This window comes from Penicillium paradoxum, assembly GCF_028828445.1.
Source record: "Penicillium paradoxum strain IBT 22861 chromosome Unknown utg000006l_segment0_segment0, whole genome shotgun sequence".
NCBI lineage: Eukaryota > Fungi > Ascomycota > Eurotiomycetes > Eurotiales > Aspergillaceae > Penicillium > Penicillium paradoxum.
The window spans coordinates 3,120,576-3,137,386 of NW_026643184.1; the positions used below are offsets into that span (position 1 = coordinate 3,120,576).

Consider the following 16,811-nt stretch of genomic DNA (forward strand, 5'->3'; position numbering starts at 1 on the left):
GCTGTAGCAGGCCTGGTCCTCTTTGGAGATCTAGCGCCCAACACGCGCTTTACAAACCAAGCCCGCCGCCGACCTAATTATCGATCATCTCGACGAGCAACCCGTTCATAACATACCGCTTAGTCGATACCGATTTATTCAGACCGATCCATCCTTTTCGAGTAGACAACTCTGCAAGCGATCGGCCTACAACCCTCCCTCATCCTCTGTGTACATGCTAGTTATAGCTGCCCGTTCACCCCGGGTCAAGAATCATACTGATCCGTCAAATCGTTTGAACAATGGCTCTTAGTCAAGTCGGTTCCTACCGGTGGGCTTTGTGGGTGCTGTTGCTTGTGTCTTGTGCTCGCGCATTCTACATCCCTGGTGAGTACCATACATGATGATGGGACTCTGCACATGAGACTGACATCTTGCCCTCTAATCAGGTTACTCGGTGACCCGCTATAACGACAACGACCCAATTCCTCTTCTCGTAAACAAAATCTTCTCGGATCATACCCAACTCCAGTATGCATATTTCGACCTCCCTTTCGTCTGCCCGCCGAGCGGCAAAACACACGGAGGCTCACCGTTCGGATCTGGCCAACGTGTCTCGCTCAATATTGGAGAGATACTACGTGGAGATCGAATCATGACGTCCGACTTTGAGGTCGCGATGGGAAGGGATATTGAGTGTCAGTCGCTTTGCACTCGTGAAGTCAGTCGTTCTAATGTGAAATGGGCTCGTCAACTTATCAAGGAAGGATATGTGGTCGAATGGATTGCCGATAACCTGCCCGGAGCCACTAGCTTTGTGACAGTGGATCGAAGCCGCAAGTACTACGCCTCGGGATTCAAACTTGGCTACAGAGACATCTCTCCAATCACCGGACAGCCACGGTATTTCATCAACAACCACTTCACGATCGTCATCCGCTGGCGGAGCGCACCTGAAGGAGGGAAGCTGGTAGTTGGATTTGAGGTGTACCCGAAGAGTATCACCGCCGAGGACCGCAAGGAGGACGGATGCCCCAGGGCAGTTCACAACAACAACGAAGGACTGGGACTGTATATCCCGCCTGATCTTTCCCGAATGCAAGAAAAATACTCTGGACTGTCATATATTCCAGAGGATGACGATGACGATGACGGAGTTACACTGAAGGTCCCTTACACCTACTCTGTTTACTTCCGCGAAGACACCCAGGTTGACTGGGCAAACCGCTGGGATTTATACTTTACCAATCAAGATGAAAGCTCGATAACCCATTGGTTGGCGATCATCAATTCTTTGACGATTTCCATTGTGCTGGGAGTGACTGTATTCGTCATCTGGGGCCGCACGGTGCAAGGCGACATAAAAGGCCGGGGCGATGGTGCTATGGATGATCGGAAGACCAAAAGTCAATCTCGACGGAGGAGCCGCAAATCCACCGAGAAGAAAGGCGAGGGTCTTTTGGAAGATAATGCGGATGTGGAGCGCGACGCGGACTACACCTCGGACGAGGAAGCTCTCGAAGATACAAGTGGCTGGAAGCTTCTCCATGGAGACGTGTTCCGAATTCCCGCTTATAGTGGTCTTCTTGCTCCATTGGTTGGATCAGGCATGCAGCTATTGTTCATGGCTTCAGGCTTGCTCTCTCTCAGCTGCTTAGGAGTCTTGAACCCAAGCTTCCGTGGTGGCTTCGTCAGTGTCGGCATGGGTTTATTCGTTTTTGCGGGCCTTTTCTCTGGTTACTTCTCAGGAAGACTTTACAAAACCTTTGGTGGCACCGCCTGGCGCAAAAACACTCTGATTGTACGCATCATTCTCCAATTTTTTATACACTATACTAACCCATCACTCTAGACCGCTTTGCTATTCCCTGGCCTGACATTCTGCCTTTTGTTTATCCTGAACTTGTTTGTTTGGGCACAAGCATCAAGTACCGCGATTCCATTTGGCACTCTGATCGGACTCCTTGCACTTTGGCTCCTTATCCAAGTCCCGTTAGTGTACATTGGCAGCTGGGTCGGCTACGCCCGTGCGATGCCATGGGAGCACCCCCTGAAGACGAACGCGATTCCCCGTCAAATTCCACCCCAGCCATGGTATCTCAGCAGCCCTCTCGGCCCCATGTTAACCGGTCTCATTCCATTTGCGGTTCTCTTCATTGAGCTCCTCTTCGTTTTCAAGAACTTGTGGCAGGACAAAACTGGTTATTACTACGTGTTCGGCTTCTTGAGTGTTGTCTCAACTGTATTGATTGTGACAGTCATCGAGGTGACTGTCATTGCAACATACAGCCAGCTTTGCTCCGAGGTAAGTTCGTTCTTGTCTTAAACTACAGATCTACATACTAACCAACTCCTTTAGAATTACCATTGGTGGTGGCAGAGCTTCATCGCCGGCGGCAGCAGCGCGTTTTGGATTTTTGCCTACTGCATCTGGTATTATTTGTTCAAACTTCATATCACCGGTTTTGTGTCAGGCTTGCTGTTCTTCAGCTACAGCTTCCTTGCCTGTGCTGTTTATGGCCTCTTGACCGGAACTGTCGGTTTTTTGGCCGCTTACGCATTCGTCAGGCGTGTCTATAGGTAAGCCCGGTCAAATGAATTGATTAGGGAGCATGCTAATCGCAACAATTCCACAGTGCTATCAAGGTCGACTGATCATGGATACAACCATGCCGTCTTCTTCAACCTTTCAATTCACATAATTCTTCTCTCTTCCTGATATCTCCGATGAGCATAGGTGATGTCATTTATCACCATGGCGTATAGTGTTCTATTTTCTGCATCTTCTGGCCCGTTCGAGTTCTTGAGCCTTTGTTTTCAAAGTCTGTGTTGAACACAACCCCGTCTCTCTCTTTTCTCCTCGTTTCTCTTGCCCATGCTCGTTGCGTCGTCATCTCTATCCGGCACTTCAGTGGTGTCCTGTCATCTGGCGTTAGATGATTATCTTTCGTATACGTGCGCCTAGGTGAATGGAGCCTCAGCACCAATACACGATCTAATTTCGATCCATCAATTCTTCTTTACTTCCGAGATTGTCCACCCAGCCTATGTCGTCCAGGCTTGCCCTTGCCCATATTCAAGGGTTAAATACGCAGCAGTTTTACCGTTTATTTCAGGCTATCTGGATGCACTTGCTAACATTTCTTTGAAATCTTCGTCGGCCTAAATTTGTACGCTGTGGTGTTGACGAGACAATGTCCTATCCGCTGAGCTTGGTAGCCCTGAACCGACCCGCCAGCTCGATGGTGTTTACGCATTTACAAGAGATGCCCTCAATGTCTCTTTGCCCCAATAGTTCAAGGTCTTAGTTCAGCCAGCACGTAGTGTAGAGACACCCATCAGACAGTCGATGTGCTAACTTCAGCGAAAGTTCAATCTTCCAAGTCGCATCTTCCCACTGGCATGTGTATCTGTACTAACCATCATTCCCATTCTCTTAGGGAGTAAGCCATTTGCTAGACTCAAAAAAATGAATACTTAGACGCATCAAATCATGACTCCATCTACTAGCTAAGCTTAATACTCGTGAAGTAGGCCATATACTAACCCGGTTGCTAGGTCATTGCCCCAGTCGAAGTCAAGCCCGCTTTAGCCTGAGACCATGGTCAAACAACGTCCATGTGAAATGATATCAAACGCTCTTAGGGCATATCCCCATCGCCCACCATGACCGTAGAGGGCAAACACAAATGAAGCCCCGATCAAACATAGGTCAAACCCTGCCCTCACACGCACATAAATACCACCCACGGTGATTTTCTTTTCTTTCCTTCTTCCTCTCCCCGGATCAACCTGTTTCTTACCTTGGACCTTGACAACGCCTAGTCTTTTGCAGACTCTTTCTGGTCCTAGGTAACTTGGTCACACAGAGCATCGTCCTACCATCCAGTAAGTCAAGCTGCGGGCAGCGCTGCCTCCCATTCACAGCCTGAGAATCACAGAACCACCATCACTCTGACGTTTTTAGAGTGTGCCTCCAATCCTTGGATACCAGGCATCGACTCATTGCCCATTCACCCTTCCCCCCTTCCTACTAATATAAAGGCAGCGATGCGGCATCGAGCTGATTCTCGTGATGCTAGGTGCCTGTCTCCTCAGGGGACAGACTAGTATCGCTGCCTAGACCGCTATATAACAGAGCCTTTTCCCTTCTTGCCCCCGCTATCTTGTTCACTTTCTTACTCATTTTTGAATCTAGCAGTCTTCTTCTTCCTCTTTTTTCGTTTTCCTTTCTTCCTTTTTTCCTTTCTTCCTTCTTTTTTTTGGCTCCAAGTCGGTTTCGGAATGGAGCCTGTTGCCTCACCTTCGGGTGTTCTTCATGGAATGAACGTTCCAGTTCCATGGACCCGCATGAGGGCTAAAGTACTTGCGTACAAGCGCATGTATAGGGCTAACACAAAGCTTCTCGCTGTTCGCCGCATTCCCAGATTCGATATGTGGAAGCGAAACATTCACAAAGTGAACAGTTGGGTCATCGCTGTAGATGACGACGAAGACCTTTTCCCGTTGATCTACGAAGAGAAAGATCAGGGGATCCGACCCAAGGACCCCAACATTGGCCCTTTCCCTGGCGTGGCCAGAATTCCTTTTACGGAGGACTACTGGACCAGACTTTGGGATTCCTCAATCGGTATCACGGCAAAATGGGGCTATGAACAATCAAACCTCCGGAGTGACTTTGGCAAGGAGCAGAGATGCAGAAATTGCCGAGGTATGTTCCTTTTCCTTTTTGTTGGCGATAAAGTTGACTTCGGACTGACTGTTTTATTCTTCAGTATGCATGTGGGGAAAGCGCCGTACGGATCTCCTCGCCACTGAGTCGGAGATTAGCGCGAACATCGCTCGCGAGGAGCAGCGCCAACCTGATCCCGAGCCCGAGCTTGGGGGTCCGAAGTCAGTCCTCTACGACGAGGCAGGGGATTACATTGGAGTAAGCATCTGGACTCCCGAGGAAATTGCCAAATGGCGGAGAAAGCAGGAGAATAAGGCGCTCCAGCGGAAGACAAAGTATGGCTGCTTTGGTCATCCAGGAAAGCCAGTTGGACACTTCCAGGTACGTGCTTGCTTTTTCTTTCTTTCTTATTCCTCCCCATGCCATTGGGATCTAAGTAAAATGCCCATCCGACACGACAATTAACTTCTTCTTCTTCTTCTTCTTCTTCTTCTTCTTCTGGTTTTGAGATTGGAACACGGCTAATTTGATGTCAATAGAGGTTCAGTTGCTGCGGTCGAGATATCCATGCCCGTGGATGCCATCAATACCCGAAGCATGACATTGTGTCCGATCGAAAGGCTTGGGAGCGCGATTGGAAGAGATACGAAGCGCCCGAGAACCCGGTTGACTATCGCTATGCAATCGCTCTTGACTGCGAAATGGGAATCACCGATCTGGGGGAACAGGAACTCATCCGCATCAGCGCCATCGACTACTTCAGCGGGGAAGTTCTGATCGATAAACTAGTTTTTCCCAAGGTCAAGATGTGGCATTTGAACGTTCGCTACTCTGGAATCGACTGGTCACAGATGTATACAGCAAAAGACGCGAACAATGTGATCAACGGTCGAGATGAAGCCCGCAATCTATTGTTCCAATACCTTGGTCCCAAGACGGTTCTTGTTATGCAAGGAGGCCGGAGTGACCTTCTGGCCCTACGTATCCGCCATCATCATGTTCTCGATACGCTGAGCCTCGCTGACGGGTCATTGAAGACAAAAGCAAAGAAATACTTGGATCGTGAGATCCAACAGGGAAGAGGTCATGATAGCCTAGAGGATGCCCTTGCGTGCCGCGACATCGCCGACTATTTCATGAAAACGCTTCCATTTACGCATATCTACAAGCGTAACTATGGTCAGATGAGCCGCCTGCAACTGGAAATTTCGAGGGACCTACTGCCACGCCTAGGTGATCGGACGACCCCTCCACAATGGATCCCACCAGCCTCCAAAGACCGTGTTCCGTTCCTGAAGAGCTATCCACGCTACGATTGTTGGGGCCTTCTCAAGGTTGAATGGGATAAGGAAGACGAGGCGGCACTGCAGGAAGAAAGGGATGCTTACATGGAATGGGGAGGGCGTCCACCACCCCTCGACAAAGAGGCGAGCCAGCAGCAATCTGAGAAGCATCCCAAGAAAGATCTCCAAGAATTCCCCAAGAAGGATCTCCAGGAGTTTCCCAAGGAAGATCTCCAAGATATCCCCAAGAAGGATCTCCAGGAGTTTCCCAAGGAAGATCTCCAAGAATTCCCCAAGAAGGATCTCCAGGAGTTTCCCAAGGAGGACCTCCAGGAAGATATCCAGGAACAGACATTGGCTACACCATACCATAGCGAAAAAAAGGTGAAGGTTGAGATACCCGACTGGGAACCAAACAATAAATGGTAACCATGCAGAGGCATTTCCCATGCTACAAGGTCATTCTCGCCTCCCATGCCCTGCGCTTTTGCTGTTGTTCCCGTTGACTCTCTCTCGGGAATTGGAATATTTTGATTCACTGGCTCACTCTACGACTTCGATGAGATTGGTTTTCCGGCTCCGTTTTTTTGTTTCTACTTTGTTTTCCACCTTCAAGTATGTGGACGAACGCAAGTTGATTCTCCCTCGGAGATTGGGAGATTTGCGATTAATTGGTTCACTTTATGACTTTGATGAGATTGGTTTTTCGGCTCTGCTTTTTCTGTCTTTACCTTTGCCATCGAGCATGCGAATGGGGCTTTTCCCAGCATGCGGAGGATTGAATGACATTGCTCTTTATTTTGTTTTAACTTCAGCAAGTAAAATTCTCTTAAGGACTGTAGATTACACGTAGTAGAGTATGTTCACCGACATCCGTAGTCCCTTTCTACAATGACGAAAACAGAGATAGCTGGAAGAAATCTTTGTCCATGAGAGCCCTCGTGCTCAACGCCATGGCCTATTTCTGAAACCGACACCTGTCACTGGCCTGGGAGAAAAGACTCTGATTAGAGCATGTGATTCGTTCCGAGTTAGGACGGAACATCCTGCATGATGGCGTGGAAAGATCCCGTGTTTACCCAGGAAGTGCAGTAGGCACGGCCATATATAGCAAATCGGACCTATTGTAATAATCACCGTGCATACGGGGTGCCCCGGTACTCCATATGTTGTACGGAGTCAATGCAAATGGGGGTTGGAGATAAGATGCCAGCGATGGGTCGAAACGGCGGTGACCGTGTTTTGCCTCCGAAATACGTAAACAGGACAAATCCGGGGAGATCTTAGACCGCTCCTCATGGCGTGCTCGGAAAGGGGGATTGCTCATTGTGGAGCTATGATACATGCATTACATTCTCCTTTTCCTTGTTTCTTCAGAGTCCTGTGCTGTGATGGTTGTGTTGCAGAGGATCGAGCGAATTCCCTGTCTTTGATCAAAATGCTCAGAAAGAAGAGAAAAGTCCTTCCTACTCCGTACTCCGGTTTCGGGTCTCCGGGGTGGTTTTTTTTTTTCGCCGTAGTGTCCCTTCCAGCAGTGTGATTGGGTGTTAAGATAAGCAAGTGGAACTTCTGCTTCTAAGCCTCGCCTCTAACCTCGTTGGGGAGATCCCAGGGGAAGATGGGCTGGATTGATTGGCTGCGAAGCCGATGACACGATCCCGTGGAGCTCAAGGTTTTGCTAGTGGTGGGCTGCCGGGACCGACTAGGCTGGAACCGGTTAGCCAGTATAAGAGAGTGTCACACTGGAAACGCTGCCGTGGGCCTGGGTTGGCGATGCCGTTATCCACTCCGGGGTCGAGGGCGCGTGTGAACTGCACTGAAGCTTAACATTGCACCAAATTCACCAGCCCGGGAATATTGCAATTTTATGGAGATCATTGATCCCAAGGGGAGGAGATGGGTGGTTGTCTTACATGGCCTGTCGGTATTGTAATGGTATTGAGAGCTTCCTCAGTGTGACCGATGTAACACCTGGCCCAAATACACCCACAGTGCCTGCAAAGTGGCGACTCGGCACTCGTCCCGGCCTTGGATAGAATTGCCTACGGAGTACAATTGATAATACATAGTCAAGGGAGGGTCGTGTGACTTGTTGAGGCTTTAACACTGCAATCCGATCATTGCCAAGTGTGATAGGAACAAAAGAGTGTAGTACATCCCTACACCTCAACGATACATGTAGATCGTAGGGCTCCATCCACTTTGGTATATGTTACCATACGGCGTCTGCCACCCCCAAATCACACCATCGCGGCTTCGAATGATTCCATCGCCCTTGCGGGGTGTACGTCAGTCCCGGATCACCTCCCCTGATCTTCGGTGCAGACGGGAACTACTGTGGACTAATCTGGCTTCTCCGGAATAAATGTACAACATCCAACAGACAACATTCTGCAGGGTTCATGGTCAAATAGGAGACATACGATCTGCATTATTGAAAATTACCATACATTGCGCTTTGGGCTTGGCCTTCATGTGGTCTTGAGAATACCATTTTGTGGTTCGCTCTTTTGGCCCCGATTTCTCTGGAGTTATCTCGCTTTTGACCTCTTTGGGTCTTTTTTTTTTCCCTTGCGATCTTTTTTTTTTTCCCCACATACGTTCTCTGCTTCATATAACAACGGCCCGCCCCGGCTTTCCTTCTTCTTGTCTTTATTTCCCTCATTTCAGTCTCAGCTTCCCATAATCTACTGGCCGCCCACTGAAACAGACATTCAACATGGCGACCAAGAAGCCCAACATCCTGTACATTATGGCCGACCAGATGGCCGCGCCCTTGCTGTCTCTACATGATAAGAATTCGCCTATCAAGACCCCCAATCTGGACCGCCTGGCCGATGCCGGCGTGGTGTTCGATTCGGCTTACTGCAATTCGCCACTGTGTGCTCCTTCGCGCTTTGTTATGGTCAGCGGCCAGCTGCCCTCGAAGATTGGAGCCTATGACAATGCCGCAGATCTATCCGCTGATACGCCCACATATGCCCACTACCTCCGGCGGGAAGGTTACCATACAGCTCTGGCTGGAAAGATGCACTTCTGTGGCCCGGACCAGCTTCACGGTTATGAACAGCGTCTGACCAGTGATATCTACCCTGGTGATTACGGCTGGTCCGTTAATTGGGATGAACCGGTACGTTGAATTCTCTGGATGATCTGTGGCATGCTAATCCGACTGTAGGACATCCGTGCCGATTGGTATCACAACATGTCTTCTGTCATGGACGCAGGCCCTGTTGTACGAACCAACCAGTTGGATTTCGATGAAGAGGTCATTTACAAGTCCACTCAGTACCTGTATGACCACGTTCGTCAGCGTAACGAGCAGCCATTCTGCTTGACAGTCTCCATGACCCACCCTCATGATCCTTATGCCATGACCAAGGAGTTCTGGGATCTCTACAATGACGTCGAGATCCCTCTTCCCAAGAATGGAGCGATCCCCCATGATCAGCAGGATGCGCACTCCCAGCGTGTGCTCAAGTGCATCGATTTGTTCAACAAGGAAATGCCCGACGAGCGAATCCGTGCTGCTCGTCGCTCCTATTACGCTGCCTGTACATACGTTGACACTAATATCGGCAAACTGCTGCGTGTTCTCGAGAATACCGGTCTGGCCGACGACACTATCATCGTCTTCACCGGTGATCATGGTGACATGCTTGGCGAGCGAGGCCTGTGGTACAAGATGACCTGGTTCGAGAACTCCGCTCGCGTTCCTTTCCTCGTTCACTCGCCCAAGCATTTCACCCCGAAACGCGTGTCCGAGAATGTCTCCACTATGGATCTTCTCCCTACATTCGCCGAATTGGCAGGCGCCAAGCTTATTCCCGAGCTCCCTCTCGATGGTGTCTCCCTCATGCCGTATCTGACTGGAGGCGAAGGTCTGCGCACCGATACTGTATATGGAGAGTATATGGGTGAAGGCACCCAGGCTCCTCTCATGATGATCCGCCGTGGCCGCTGGAAGTTCATCTACTCCACTATCGACCCACCCATGCTGTACGATCTCGTGAATGACCCAGAGGAGAGAGTCAACCTAGCAGCCGGTCTACCTAGTCCATCTAGCTCCACCCGCGCAGCCCTCACAGGCAAGCCCACCAGCTTGGCATCCGCGGTCAACTTGCCAACTCCAAATGATACCCCCCGCGCCTCGCCTACACCTCAGCGCACCACCACGGCAGACTACCCCTTCCTCTCGGATACCCCTCCTCGCACCCCCAGCCCAGCCAAGCTTCCACCTGCGCTGCCCAACATCACCGATCCGGTCAAGATCTTGGCATTTTTCCTCGAGGAAACCAACGCTCGTTGGGATATGGAGAAGATTCACCAGGATGTACTGCGCTCGCAGCGCCGTCGCCGCCTCGTCTACTCCGCCTTGATCCAGGGTACCCCCTCCGTCTGGGACTACGAGCCGCGCATTGACCCAAGCACCCAATACGTGCGCAACCAGGGCAAGGGCGCTCTCGACGACGTCGAACTCATCTCCCGCTGGCCCCGTGTGCTCCAACAAGCTGCCACTGCCAAGGGGATGTCCCCATAGTTCTCTACTCAGAGACTTTGCAGAAAGCTTCGAAATGCAAAGATCCTCTCAAAAATTTCGGTTCACTGATTCTCTATTCTCCATATTCTTCTCGCATTTGAGCACCTCTTTCAACATCGTGATTTTGCGGCATTTTCGGCTTTTCGTCTCCGGGTTTCTCATTCGTTGAGTCATATTTTGATCTTTTGCATGTTGTTCATAGCAAGGCGCGCGCTATACCCGGCACTCATCTTTTCCCCCCAATTTGCATTCTTTTCACGCGGTTCTGACTGCCATGGAATTCTTTGTATATAGTTATGCTTTTGGTTCCCCGGGTTGGGCGTCTTCGCCCTGTATATTGCTTATGGTCTTATTTAAATTAGGTTGATACAATCAGACTGTCTAGTGATATACATATCTGTTTTGACAATCCTTCATATTAATATTTCCCCCCCTCCCCGGGACGATAATCTTCCTGCAATTCCGCACGAAGCGTCCCAATGGCGTATGTGCAGCGACTCTCAGCGAACAGGTCTTCCTTCTAGATATAACTTTCAACCTATCCAGCATTTCTCTTCTTTCCAGCTTCAACAGTGCATTCTCCCACTCATTCAGCTCTTCAAGGTTACCAGTGACCAATGATGAGCATGGCCCTTTTGAACTTTCGAACATTTTGCCAAACTCAGTCCAAGGGACCCCAAAGTCTCAATATCAAGAGACTATCTGTCGAAGAGGTTTGCCCGACAGCTCCATACATCTTTGTTATTTATCGTCTCTTTTCTTCGCCTGCAAATCACTGATATTGGAGGTATCTACCACAGCCAAAGGATGTTTCCAATTTCGCCACTCTCCAAGCTCTCCTTCACATTTTGTGATTCGTTGATGTCGATTCCATGACCCATTCTTGCATTCCTTTCATTCTCGCCATCTCGAAACTCGGTTGCTTCTTTTTGACCAGCGCGGTCTAGACTGGGGTATTTCAAGTCCACCTGCAAGATGACCTCCCCTGGAAACAGGGACATGGCCTTGCGAACTTGTGAAGGGAAGAATTTTGAATATCGGTGCTTCGCCATCGTAGAGAATTTCGAAGGGCTGCGGAATAGTTGCAGCAATGGACTGATCTCCTTCCATTTGTGGAGTCGTCCGTGACTCCTTTTGGGATTTCTTTCAGCCCCCATTCGGACATGAGTAAGAGAAGCGTTGAAACAGCGAAGTGGAGTGTCCGAGAGATGAGACCAGTAGTCTTCTGTGAAAGGGACTCTGGACATGCCCGGGGAAAACGATCATTAGGGGTTCTTTGTGACGACACCGGATCTCTTCTTCAGTCCGCCATAAGTCTTGCAGGAGAAATTCTCCGGTTTTGTTTCCATATGTTGAATGGGGAACGGTCAAGGCCCAAAATCGAGTTCTGGACAACCTTGACAGTGCATGTGAAAGTAGTTCGAGATCGCATTTCTTGGTCCAGTTGGCAGTGTCTTGATTATTTTATCTCGGCTTGAATGACGATAGACGATATGTTGGTAGAGAACCCAACATCTAGCGTATCAACTAATGCGTGAGAAAGTGGGAAGAGGATGAAGAAGCCTGGGAGATACTCACCAGAAGAATGGGGCTTAAGATAGTAGACGCTTTCTCGATGCTCGTTATAGGTCCAGGGCAACATGTCGACCTTGGGGCGAGGGGAGAATGAGTAAGAAAGTGAACATGACCCCGATAGACGAAGAAAGAGCGAGAGAGTCGAGGGGATGAGACTCCTCAAGGTAAATAAGGAAGCATATTTGCTGATGAGCTTATATAAATAAGAATAACATAGGCAGAGTATGATATAGAGAGAGGAGGTGCGGAAGAAGAGAAGCAGCCCAGCAGAGGAAGAGTATAAATACTGTTAGGCGTTGTTTACTGTTGCGACGTATGTTCCAGACAGCCCTTTGCTATTTGCCATTTGCTATAATCTGCATAAATGAAACAAATGAAACAAATGAAACACATGAAACACAAAATATAGCGAATAGTAACGCCTTCGGGGTCTACCCCAACCTCCGCGTATACCTACCCCAATTCCCCTCATCGCTCTGTCGTCACTAGCGGACCTTACGCCGGTATATATGCCCAACTCCCACTTCTCCTCTTTTTCCATTCGGAAAAGAAAACAAAACACCTGATCTCAAGAATGCCTTCTCTTACGGTCGCAGTTGCTCAATCCCGCACGCTCGAAACTCTAGGCGCAACCCTCCGTGCTCTGGAACGCACCACAGCCCTCGCCGCTCGTCGAGGCGTCCACCTCATCCTCTTCCCAGAAGCCTATCTGGGCGGATATCCGCGGACATGTTCCTTCGGCTCTGTCGTAGGAGGTCGAGACCCGCGCGGTCGCGACCAATTCCTGAAGTATTTCAAGGACGCCGTGGATCTCGGCGATACGCCGGCCGGAGCCGGGGATGACTGGGTTGGTCGGAAGCTGGAGGTTGCAGAGGGGAAGAGGTTCCGCGGCGACGGGACGAGAGAGTTCATCGAGCGCGTGGCGAGAGAAACGGGTGTCTTTATAGTTACGGGTTTAGTCGAGAGATCTGGGGGAAGTCTGTACTGTGCTGTTGTGTATGTTGATCCGGTGCGGGGTGTTCTGGGGAAAAGGAGGAAGGTCATGCCGGTATTTTTCTTTCCCCTTTCCTTTCCTTTGAGATTGATGTTATACTAATGTTGGAAGACCGGCGCTGAACGCATGATCTGGGCTCAGGGTTCTACTTCGACCCTCCGTGCTGTGACGACAAGCTTGAATGGCATCCCAATAACCCTCGCCTCGGCTATCTGCTGGGAAAATTACATGCCACTGCTCCGCCAGAGTCTTTACTCCCAGAACGTCAATATCTATCTCGCTCCTACGGCGGATGCCCGGGAGACCTGGCTCCCACTCATGCGCACTGTCGGCATAGAAGGCCGCTGCTTCGTGCTCTCTGCAAACCAGTGTATGCGCACTTCTGAGCTACCGGAGTGGATCAGTGGCACGAACACGGATACGGGCGCAAAGTTGAATACGGGTCAGAATGATCCTGCGGGTAAATCTGAAACTCCTGGCCGCAAAGTCTCCGTCACTACTGAGGGTCCAAACGAGGTTGTCTTGCCGCAGATTCAGAGCCAAGTGGATTCTTCTGTGCGGAATGCTAATGGGTCCCTCGCTACTGTGGACGCCGCATCGGAGTATGTCTGCCGTGGGGGCAGTTGTATCATCTCCCCGCTTGGTGAAGTCCTTGCCGGGCCATTGTGGGAAGTTTGCACGGATGACCTGCCGGATAGTAGCGATGCTGCTGTGACGGATGCTTCGGCGCCTGGGGTGTCGGCCACTGAATCTAGTTCTGCTGTGGCGGCTGGTGATGGATTGGCGATTTCGCGTATCGATTTGGATGATTGTGAGCGTGGACGGCTGGATCTTGATGTCGCCGGTAGTTATTCTCGGAATGATTCGTTCAAGTTTGAAGTCGAAGGGTTGAATTTGGCGCCTCCGCCATTTTAGGGGCTTACCTGCTATAGAACGGCATTCATGGAGGGCATTGATGGATCATTTTGTTTTGATTGGACGTAATGGAACGAGCAGAAGACACGAATACCTGGATGGACTACGAAGAATGTCGTTGAAAAATATCGAACCGAGGAAATTTTCTACTCAAAAGCACAATCATAGCAGAATCACAGATTCTAGTCATCAAGCAAAAAGAACAAGAAAGAAAAGCAAGACTCGCCCAAAATTCAACTGCAACTGCCACCGCTGAACAACCGAAACGCATTGGGATATCAGGGGATATCAGGGGGATATTAGCAAGTCATGATCTTCGTCGCCATGCCAGCATGTAACAGCTCTGCCCATTCCTATGTACACCCTCCGCCAGTTTAAGATCAGAAGTCGCTGCTAGCGGTCACCAATCTCGATCATTTGCACCTATTTACCAATTACTCCACCAGCCACACGGGGGATTTGATCAGCACCGTCGCAGGACCCTTACCGCGCACTTCGACGGCCAAAAAGGCTGCAAAACGAATGCGCGGATTACTCGGCGTATCTGCGGATTCGCTCTTGTCTTCGACTGGCCCGGGCGCCGGTGGCTGGCGACTGTTCTCACTGGAGGCATGCTTGCGGCCTACCAACCCACCAAAGAGGGATCTCTTCTGGTGTCTTTGTTGCACTGGCAAGGCCTTTTCTATCACCCCTGTGGTCGAACCAGATGATGTATCTCCTTCCATGCCGGCAGGCTCCTCGAGTTGATCTGGCTCTGATGGGGGCGGAGGTGGGTGGCTCAATGCTGGTAGCTGGCCTTCGATCTTCATATACTGTTCGACAAGTGAGACGCCTGGTGGGAAATAATCGACACACACATCACGCGCTTCAAGCGGTATTTTCTCAATAATGTTGATGGAGTTCTCAATGATCATGCGTACGCTTGCTTCCAATCCTGACAGTACACTGTCATCCAGCTGTGAGCCCAGGAATGCAGCAAGTTCCATAATTAAATGTTCGACTAGCTCGATACGGTTTTCATCGGCCTCCCGTCCTACCAAGGAGTCGCTTAGTCCGTCAAAGGTGGTGCGACGCCAGTAGGAAATTCTGGCCGATGCATTTTCGCGGTCTTCGTCGGACGACGGTCGCTGGCGTCTTAAATTCATTTCCACAGCCTTAAGGTGCACGCTGAAGGTGGGATTCAACGCTGGATGGAAATAACGCTGGAACACCTCTTCTACTAACCATCGACTGACTATGGCTCGTCCGACCGCAAGCATTTCCTTTGCGCCGACCGACAAAGCATCATCGGTGACCATCCCGTTCAGCCAAGACGGAATACTGCGCCAGTGTTTGCGCACGGAGAAGGCCAAGTCTTTAATTGCTCCGTCAAGTCGTTGGAACCTATTGGCGTATTCATTATCATCAAGAACGGTGCGCGACACCGCCATTCGCTGGTGCGCTACCGTGTTCTGGAGATGCTGAACCTGCGCATCCTTCTCAAAGTAGTATCGTTTCACCTTGGAATATTTGGCCACTGATTATCGTCAGCAGGTTTCCTTTGTCATAGAAATAGCCGAACAAAAGTCTTACGAAGCTCATCATGTTTCTGTATCAATACCCGGAGCTCGACTTCCTCCGACCCCTCGCGGCGGTGTGTTTTGGGGGTGTGCTCCGCCCGGGATCAGGCATATTCGAAATACTCCCCTGCCGACTCCGGTCCTGCTGCGGTGAACCAGCAGATTTCTGTCTCTCCAGCGGGTGAAATTGACCTTGGGTCTGTGATGCCTGCGTGGATGTCTGCATGGAGTCAGGATAATGAGACTGCAACGGGGATAGCGGCGCGTGAGACTGCTGGGAGAGGGGCCGGGTAGTTAATACCGGATCCTGAGGGGGCAGATGCTGTCCCCGATGGGCGTGCTCCGTCGGATATCGCGGTGATTCGGGGACAATATCGGATGGCGACGGTCGGGTGTAATGTTCCAAGAGGTTTGGGTCGGTGTTGGATCGCTGAATGGACAGGGGCTGATGTGTGTACAATGGGGGTCGCACAGATCGCTGTTGTGACCATTCGTTGTCTTGGGCGTGAGCAGGATGGGAGGGTCGAGGGCCTCGTTGAGACTGGTATTGCTCTTCGAAGGCTAGCGATTGGGATACGGTCACAGGTGAGGGGTTCTCGGAGTAAGAATCTAGCAGGTTTGTCTGGGACTCGTCGGACTCGTGCAGGGTCTCTGGCTGGGACACTCTGGGGGAGGCCGGCTGTGAAATGGGATGAGAGATTGTCTTGCCCTTGATGGAGATGTTGCGATCGATATTGGACGAGAATAAGCCTTTTCTGCCGCGACGAGACTGCGCCTCGTCAGGTGCAACAATGTTGACGGTCGGACGATCGCGAGACGTGTTCTGACGCTGACTCTGCGAGCGATTCAATCCTTGAGTCTGATTTGGTACCGGGCCAGGAACGGTGTCGTACTCAAATTGCGAAAAGCGCCGGTCTGAGTCGACGTTGGGGTGTGGAGTAAACGCGGGGCGGGCCAGCTGTTCGTCACTGCGCATAGGATGGTGACTCGTCCGATTCGATGGCGATTTCCTTTTAAAGATGTGCATCACTGCTTCTGATCCTTCGAGAACGCGGAGAAAAGGGAGAGAGAGGGAGAGAGGCTGATCTGGTGGAGCTGGGGTTGACGGGCCGTGATTGGAGAGGCCGTGCTATATATAGGAGTAAACAATGGATGGCCTTGTGGGTGTGCTTTTGTACACGTTAGATCGCATCCTTTGGATAGATTAGGCTTGCGCCTATATATAATGCGACAAAACACCGAGTCGCTAATTGTGCAAGACCAATATAAGCACCGAGAGGGTCTGCATTGCCCT

General features: G+C 50.5%; 6 protein-coding genes across 6 annotated transcripts; 4 read left to right on the plus strand and 2 right to left on the minus strand.

Annotated features, from left to right (window-relative positions):
* Nucleotides 1-281: 281 nt before the first annotated feature.
* Nucleotides 282-2,634, plus strand: N7457_007535 (transmembrane 9 family protein; the record flags this gene model as incomplete). Its single annotated transcript, XM_057178578.1, has 5 exons — nucleotides 282-366; nucleotides 429-1,780; nucleotides 1,832-2,284; nucleotides 2,339-2,559; nucleotides 2,616-2,634. 5 exons carry the CDS (start codon nucleotides 282-284, stop codon nucleotides 2,632-2,634), a joined length of 2,130 nt encoding a protein of 709 aa, XP_057030322.1.
* Nucleotides 2,635-4,263: 1,629 nt separating this feature from the next.
* N7457_007536 (3'-5' exonuclease) lies at nucleotides 4,264-6,363 on the plus strand (the record flags this gene model as incomplete). Its single annotated transcript, XM_057178579.1, has 3 exons — nucleotides 4,264-4,690; nucleotides 4,755-5,032; nucleotides 5,191-6,363. The coding sequence occupies 3 exons, from the start codon at nucleotides 4,264-4,266 to the stop codon at nucleotides 6,361-6,363; spliced, it is 1,878 nt and encodes a 625-aa protein (XP_057030323.1).
* Nucleotides 6,364-8,653: 2,290 nt separating this feature from the next.
* On the plus strand, nucleotides 8,654-10,474 carry N7457_007537 (putative choline sulfatase; the record flags this gene model as incomplete). The annotated part of the gene is made up of 2 exons (XM_057178580.1): nucleotides 8,654-9,064; nucleotides 9,113-10,474. 2 exons carry the CDS (start codon nucleotides 8,654-8,656, stop codon nucleotides 10,472-10,474), a joined length of 1,773 nt encoding a protein of 590 aa, XP_057030324.1.
* Nucleotides 10,475-11,265: 791 nt separating this feature from the next.
* Nucleotides 11,266-11,526, minus strand: N7457_007538 (uncharacterized protein; the record flags this gene model as incomplete). The annotated part of the gene is made up of 1 exon (XM_057178581.1): nucleotides 11,266-11,526. The coding sequence occupies one exon, from the start codon at nucleotides 11,524-11,526 to the stop codon at nucleotides 11,266-11,268; it is 261 nt and encodes an 86-aa protein (XP_057030325.1).
* A 1,097-nt stretch (nucleotides 11,527-12,623) lies between these two features.
* N7457_007539 (nitrilase) lies at nucleotides 12,624-13,958 on the plus strand (the record flags this gene model as incomplete). The annotated part of the gene is made up of 2 exons (XM_057178582.1): nucleotides 12,624-13,097; nucleotides 13,155-13,958. The coding sequence occupies 2 exons, from the start codon at nucleotides 12,624-12,626 to the stop codon at nucleotides 13,956-13,958; spliced, it is 1,278 nt and encodes a 425-aa protein (XP_057030326.1).
* A 434-nt stretch (nucleotides 13,959-14,392) lies between these two features.
* On the minus strand, nucleotides 14,393-16,544 carry N7457_007540 (uncharacterized protein; the record flags this gene model as incomplete). Its single annotated transcript, XM_057178583.1, has 2 exons — nucleotides 14,393-15,474; nucleotides 15,641-16,544. The coding sequence occupies 2 exons, from the start codon at nucleotides 16,542-16,544 to the stop codon at nucleotides 14,393-14,395; spliced, it is 1,986 nt and encodes a 661-aa protein (XP_057030327.1).
* Nucleotides 16,545-16,811: the final 267 nt, after the last annotated feature.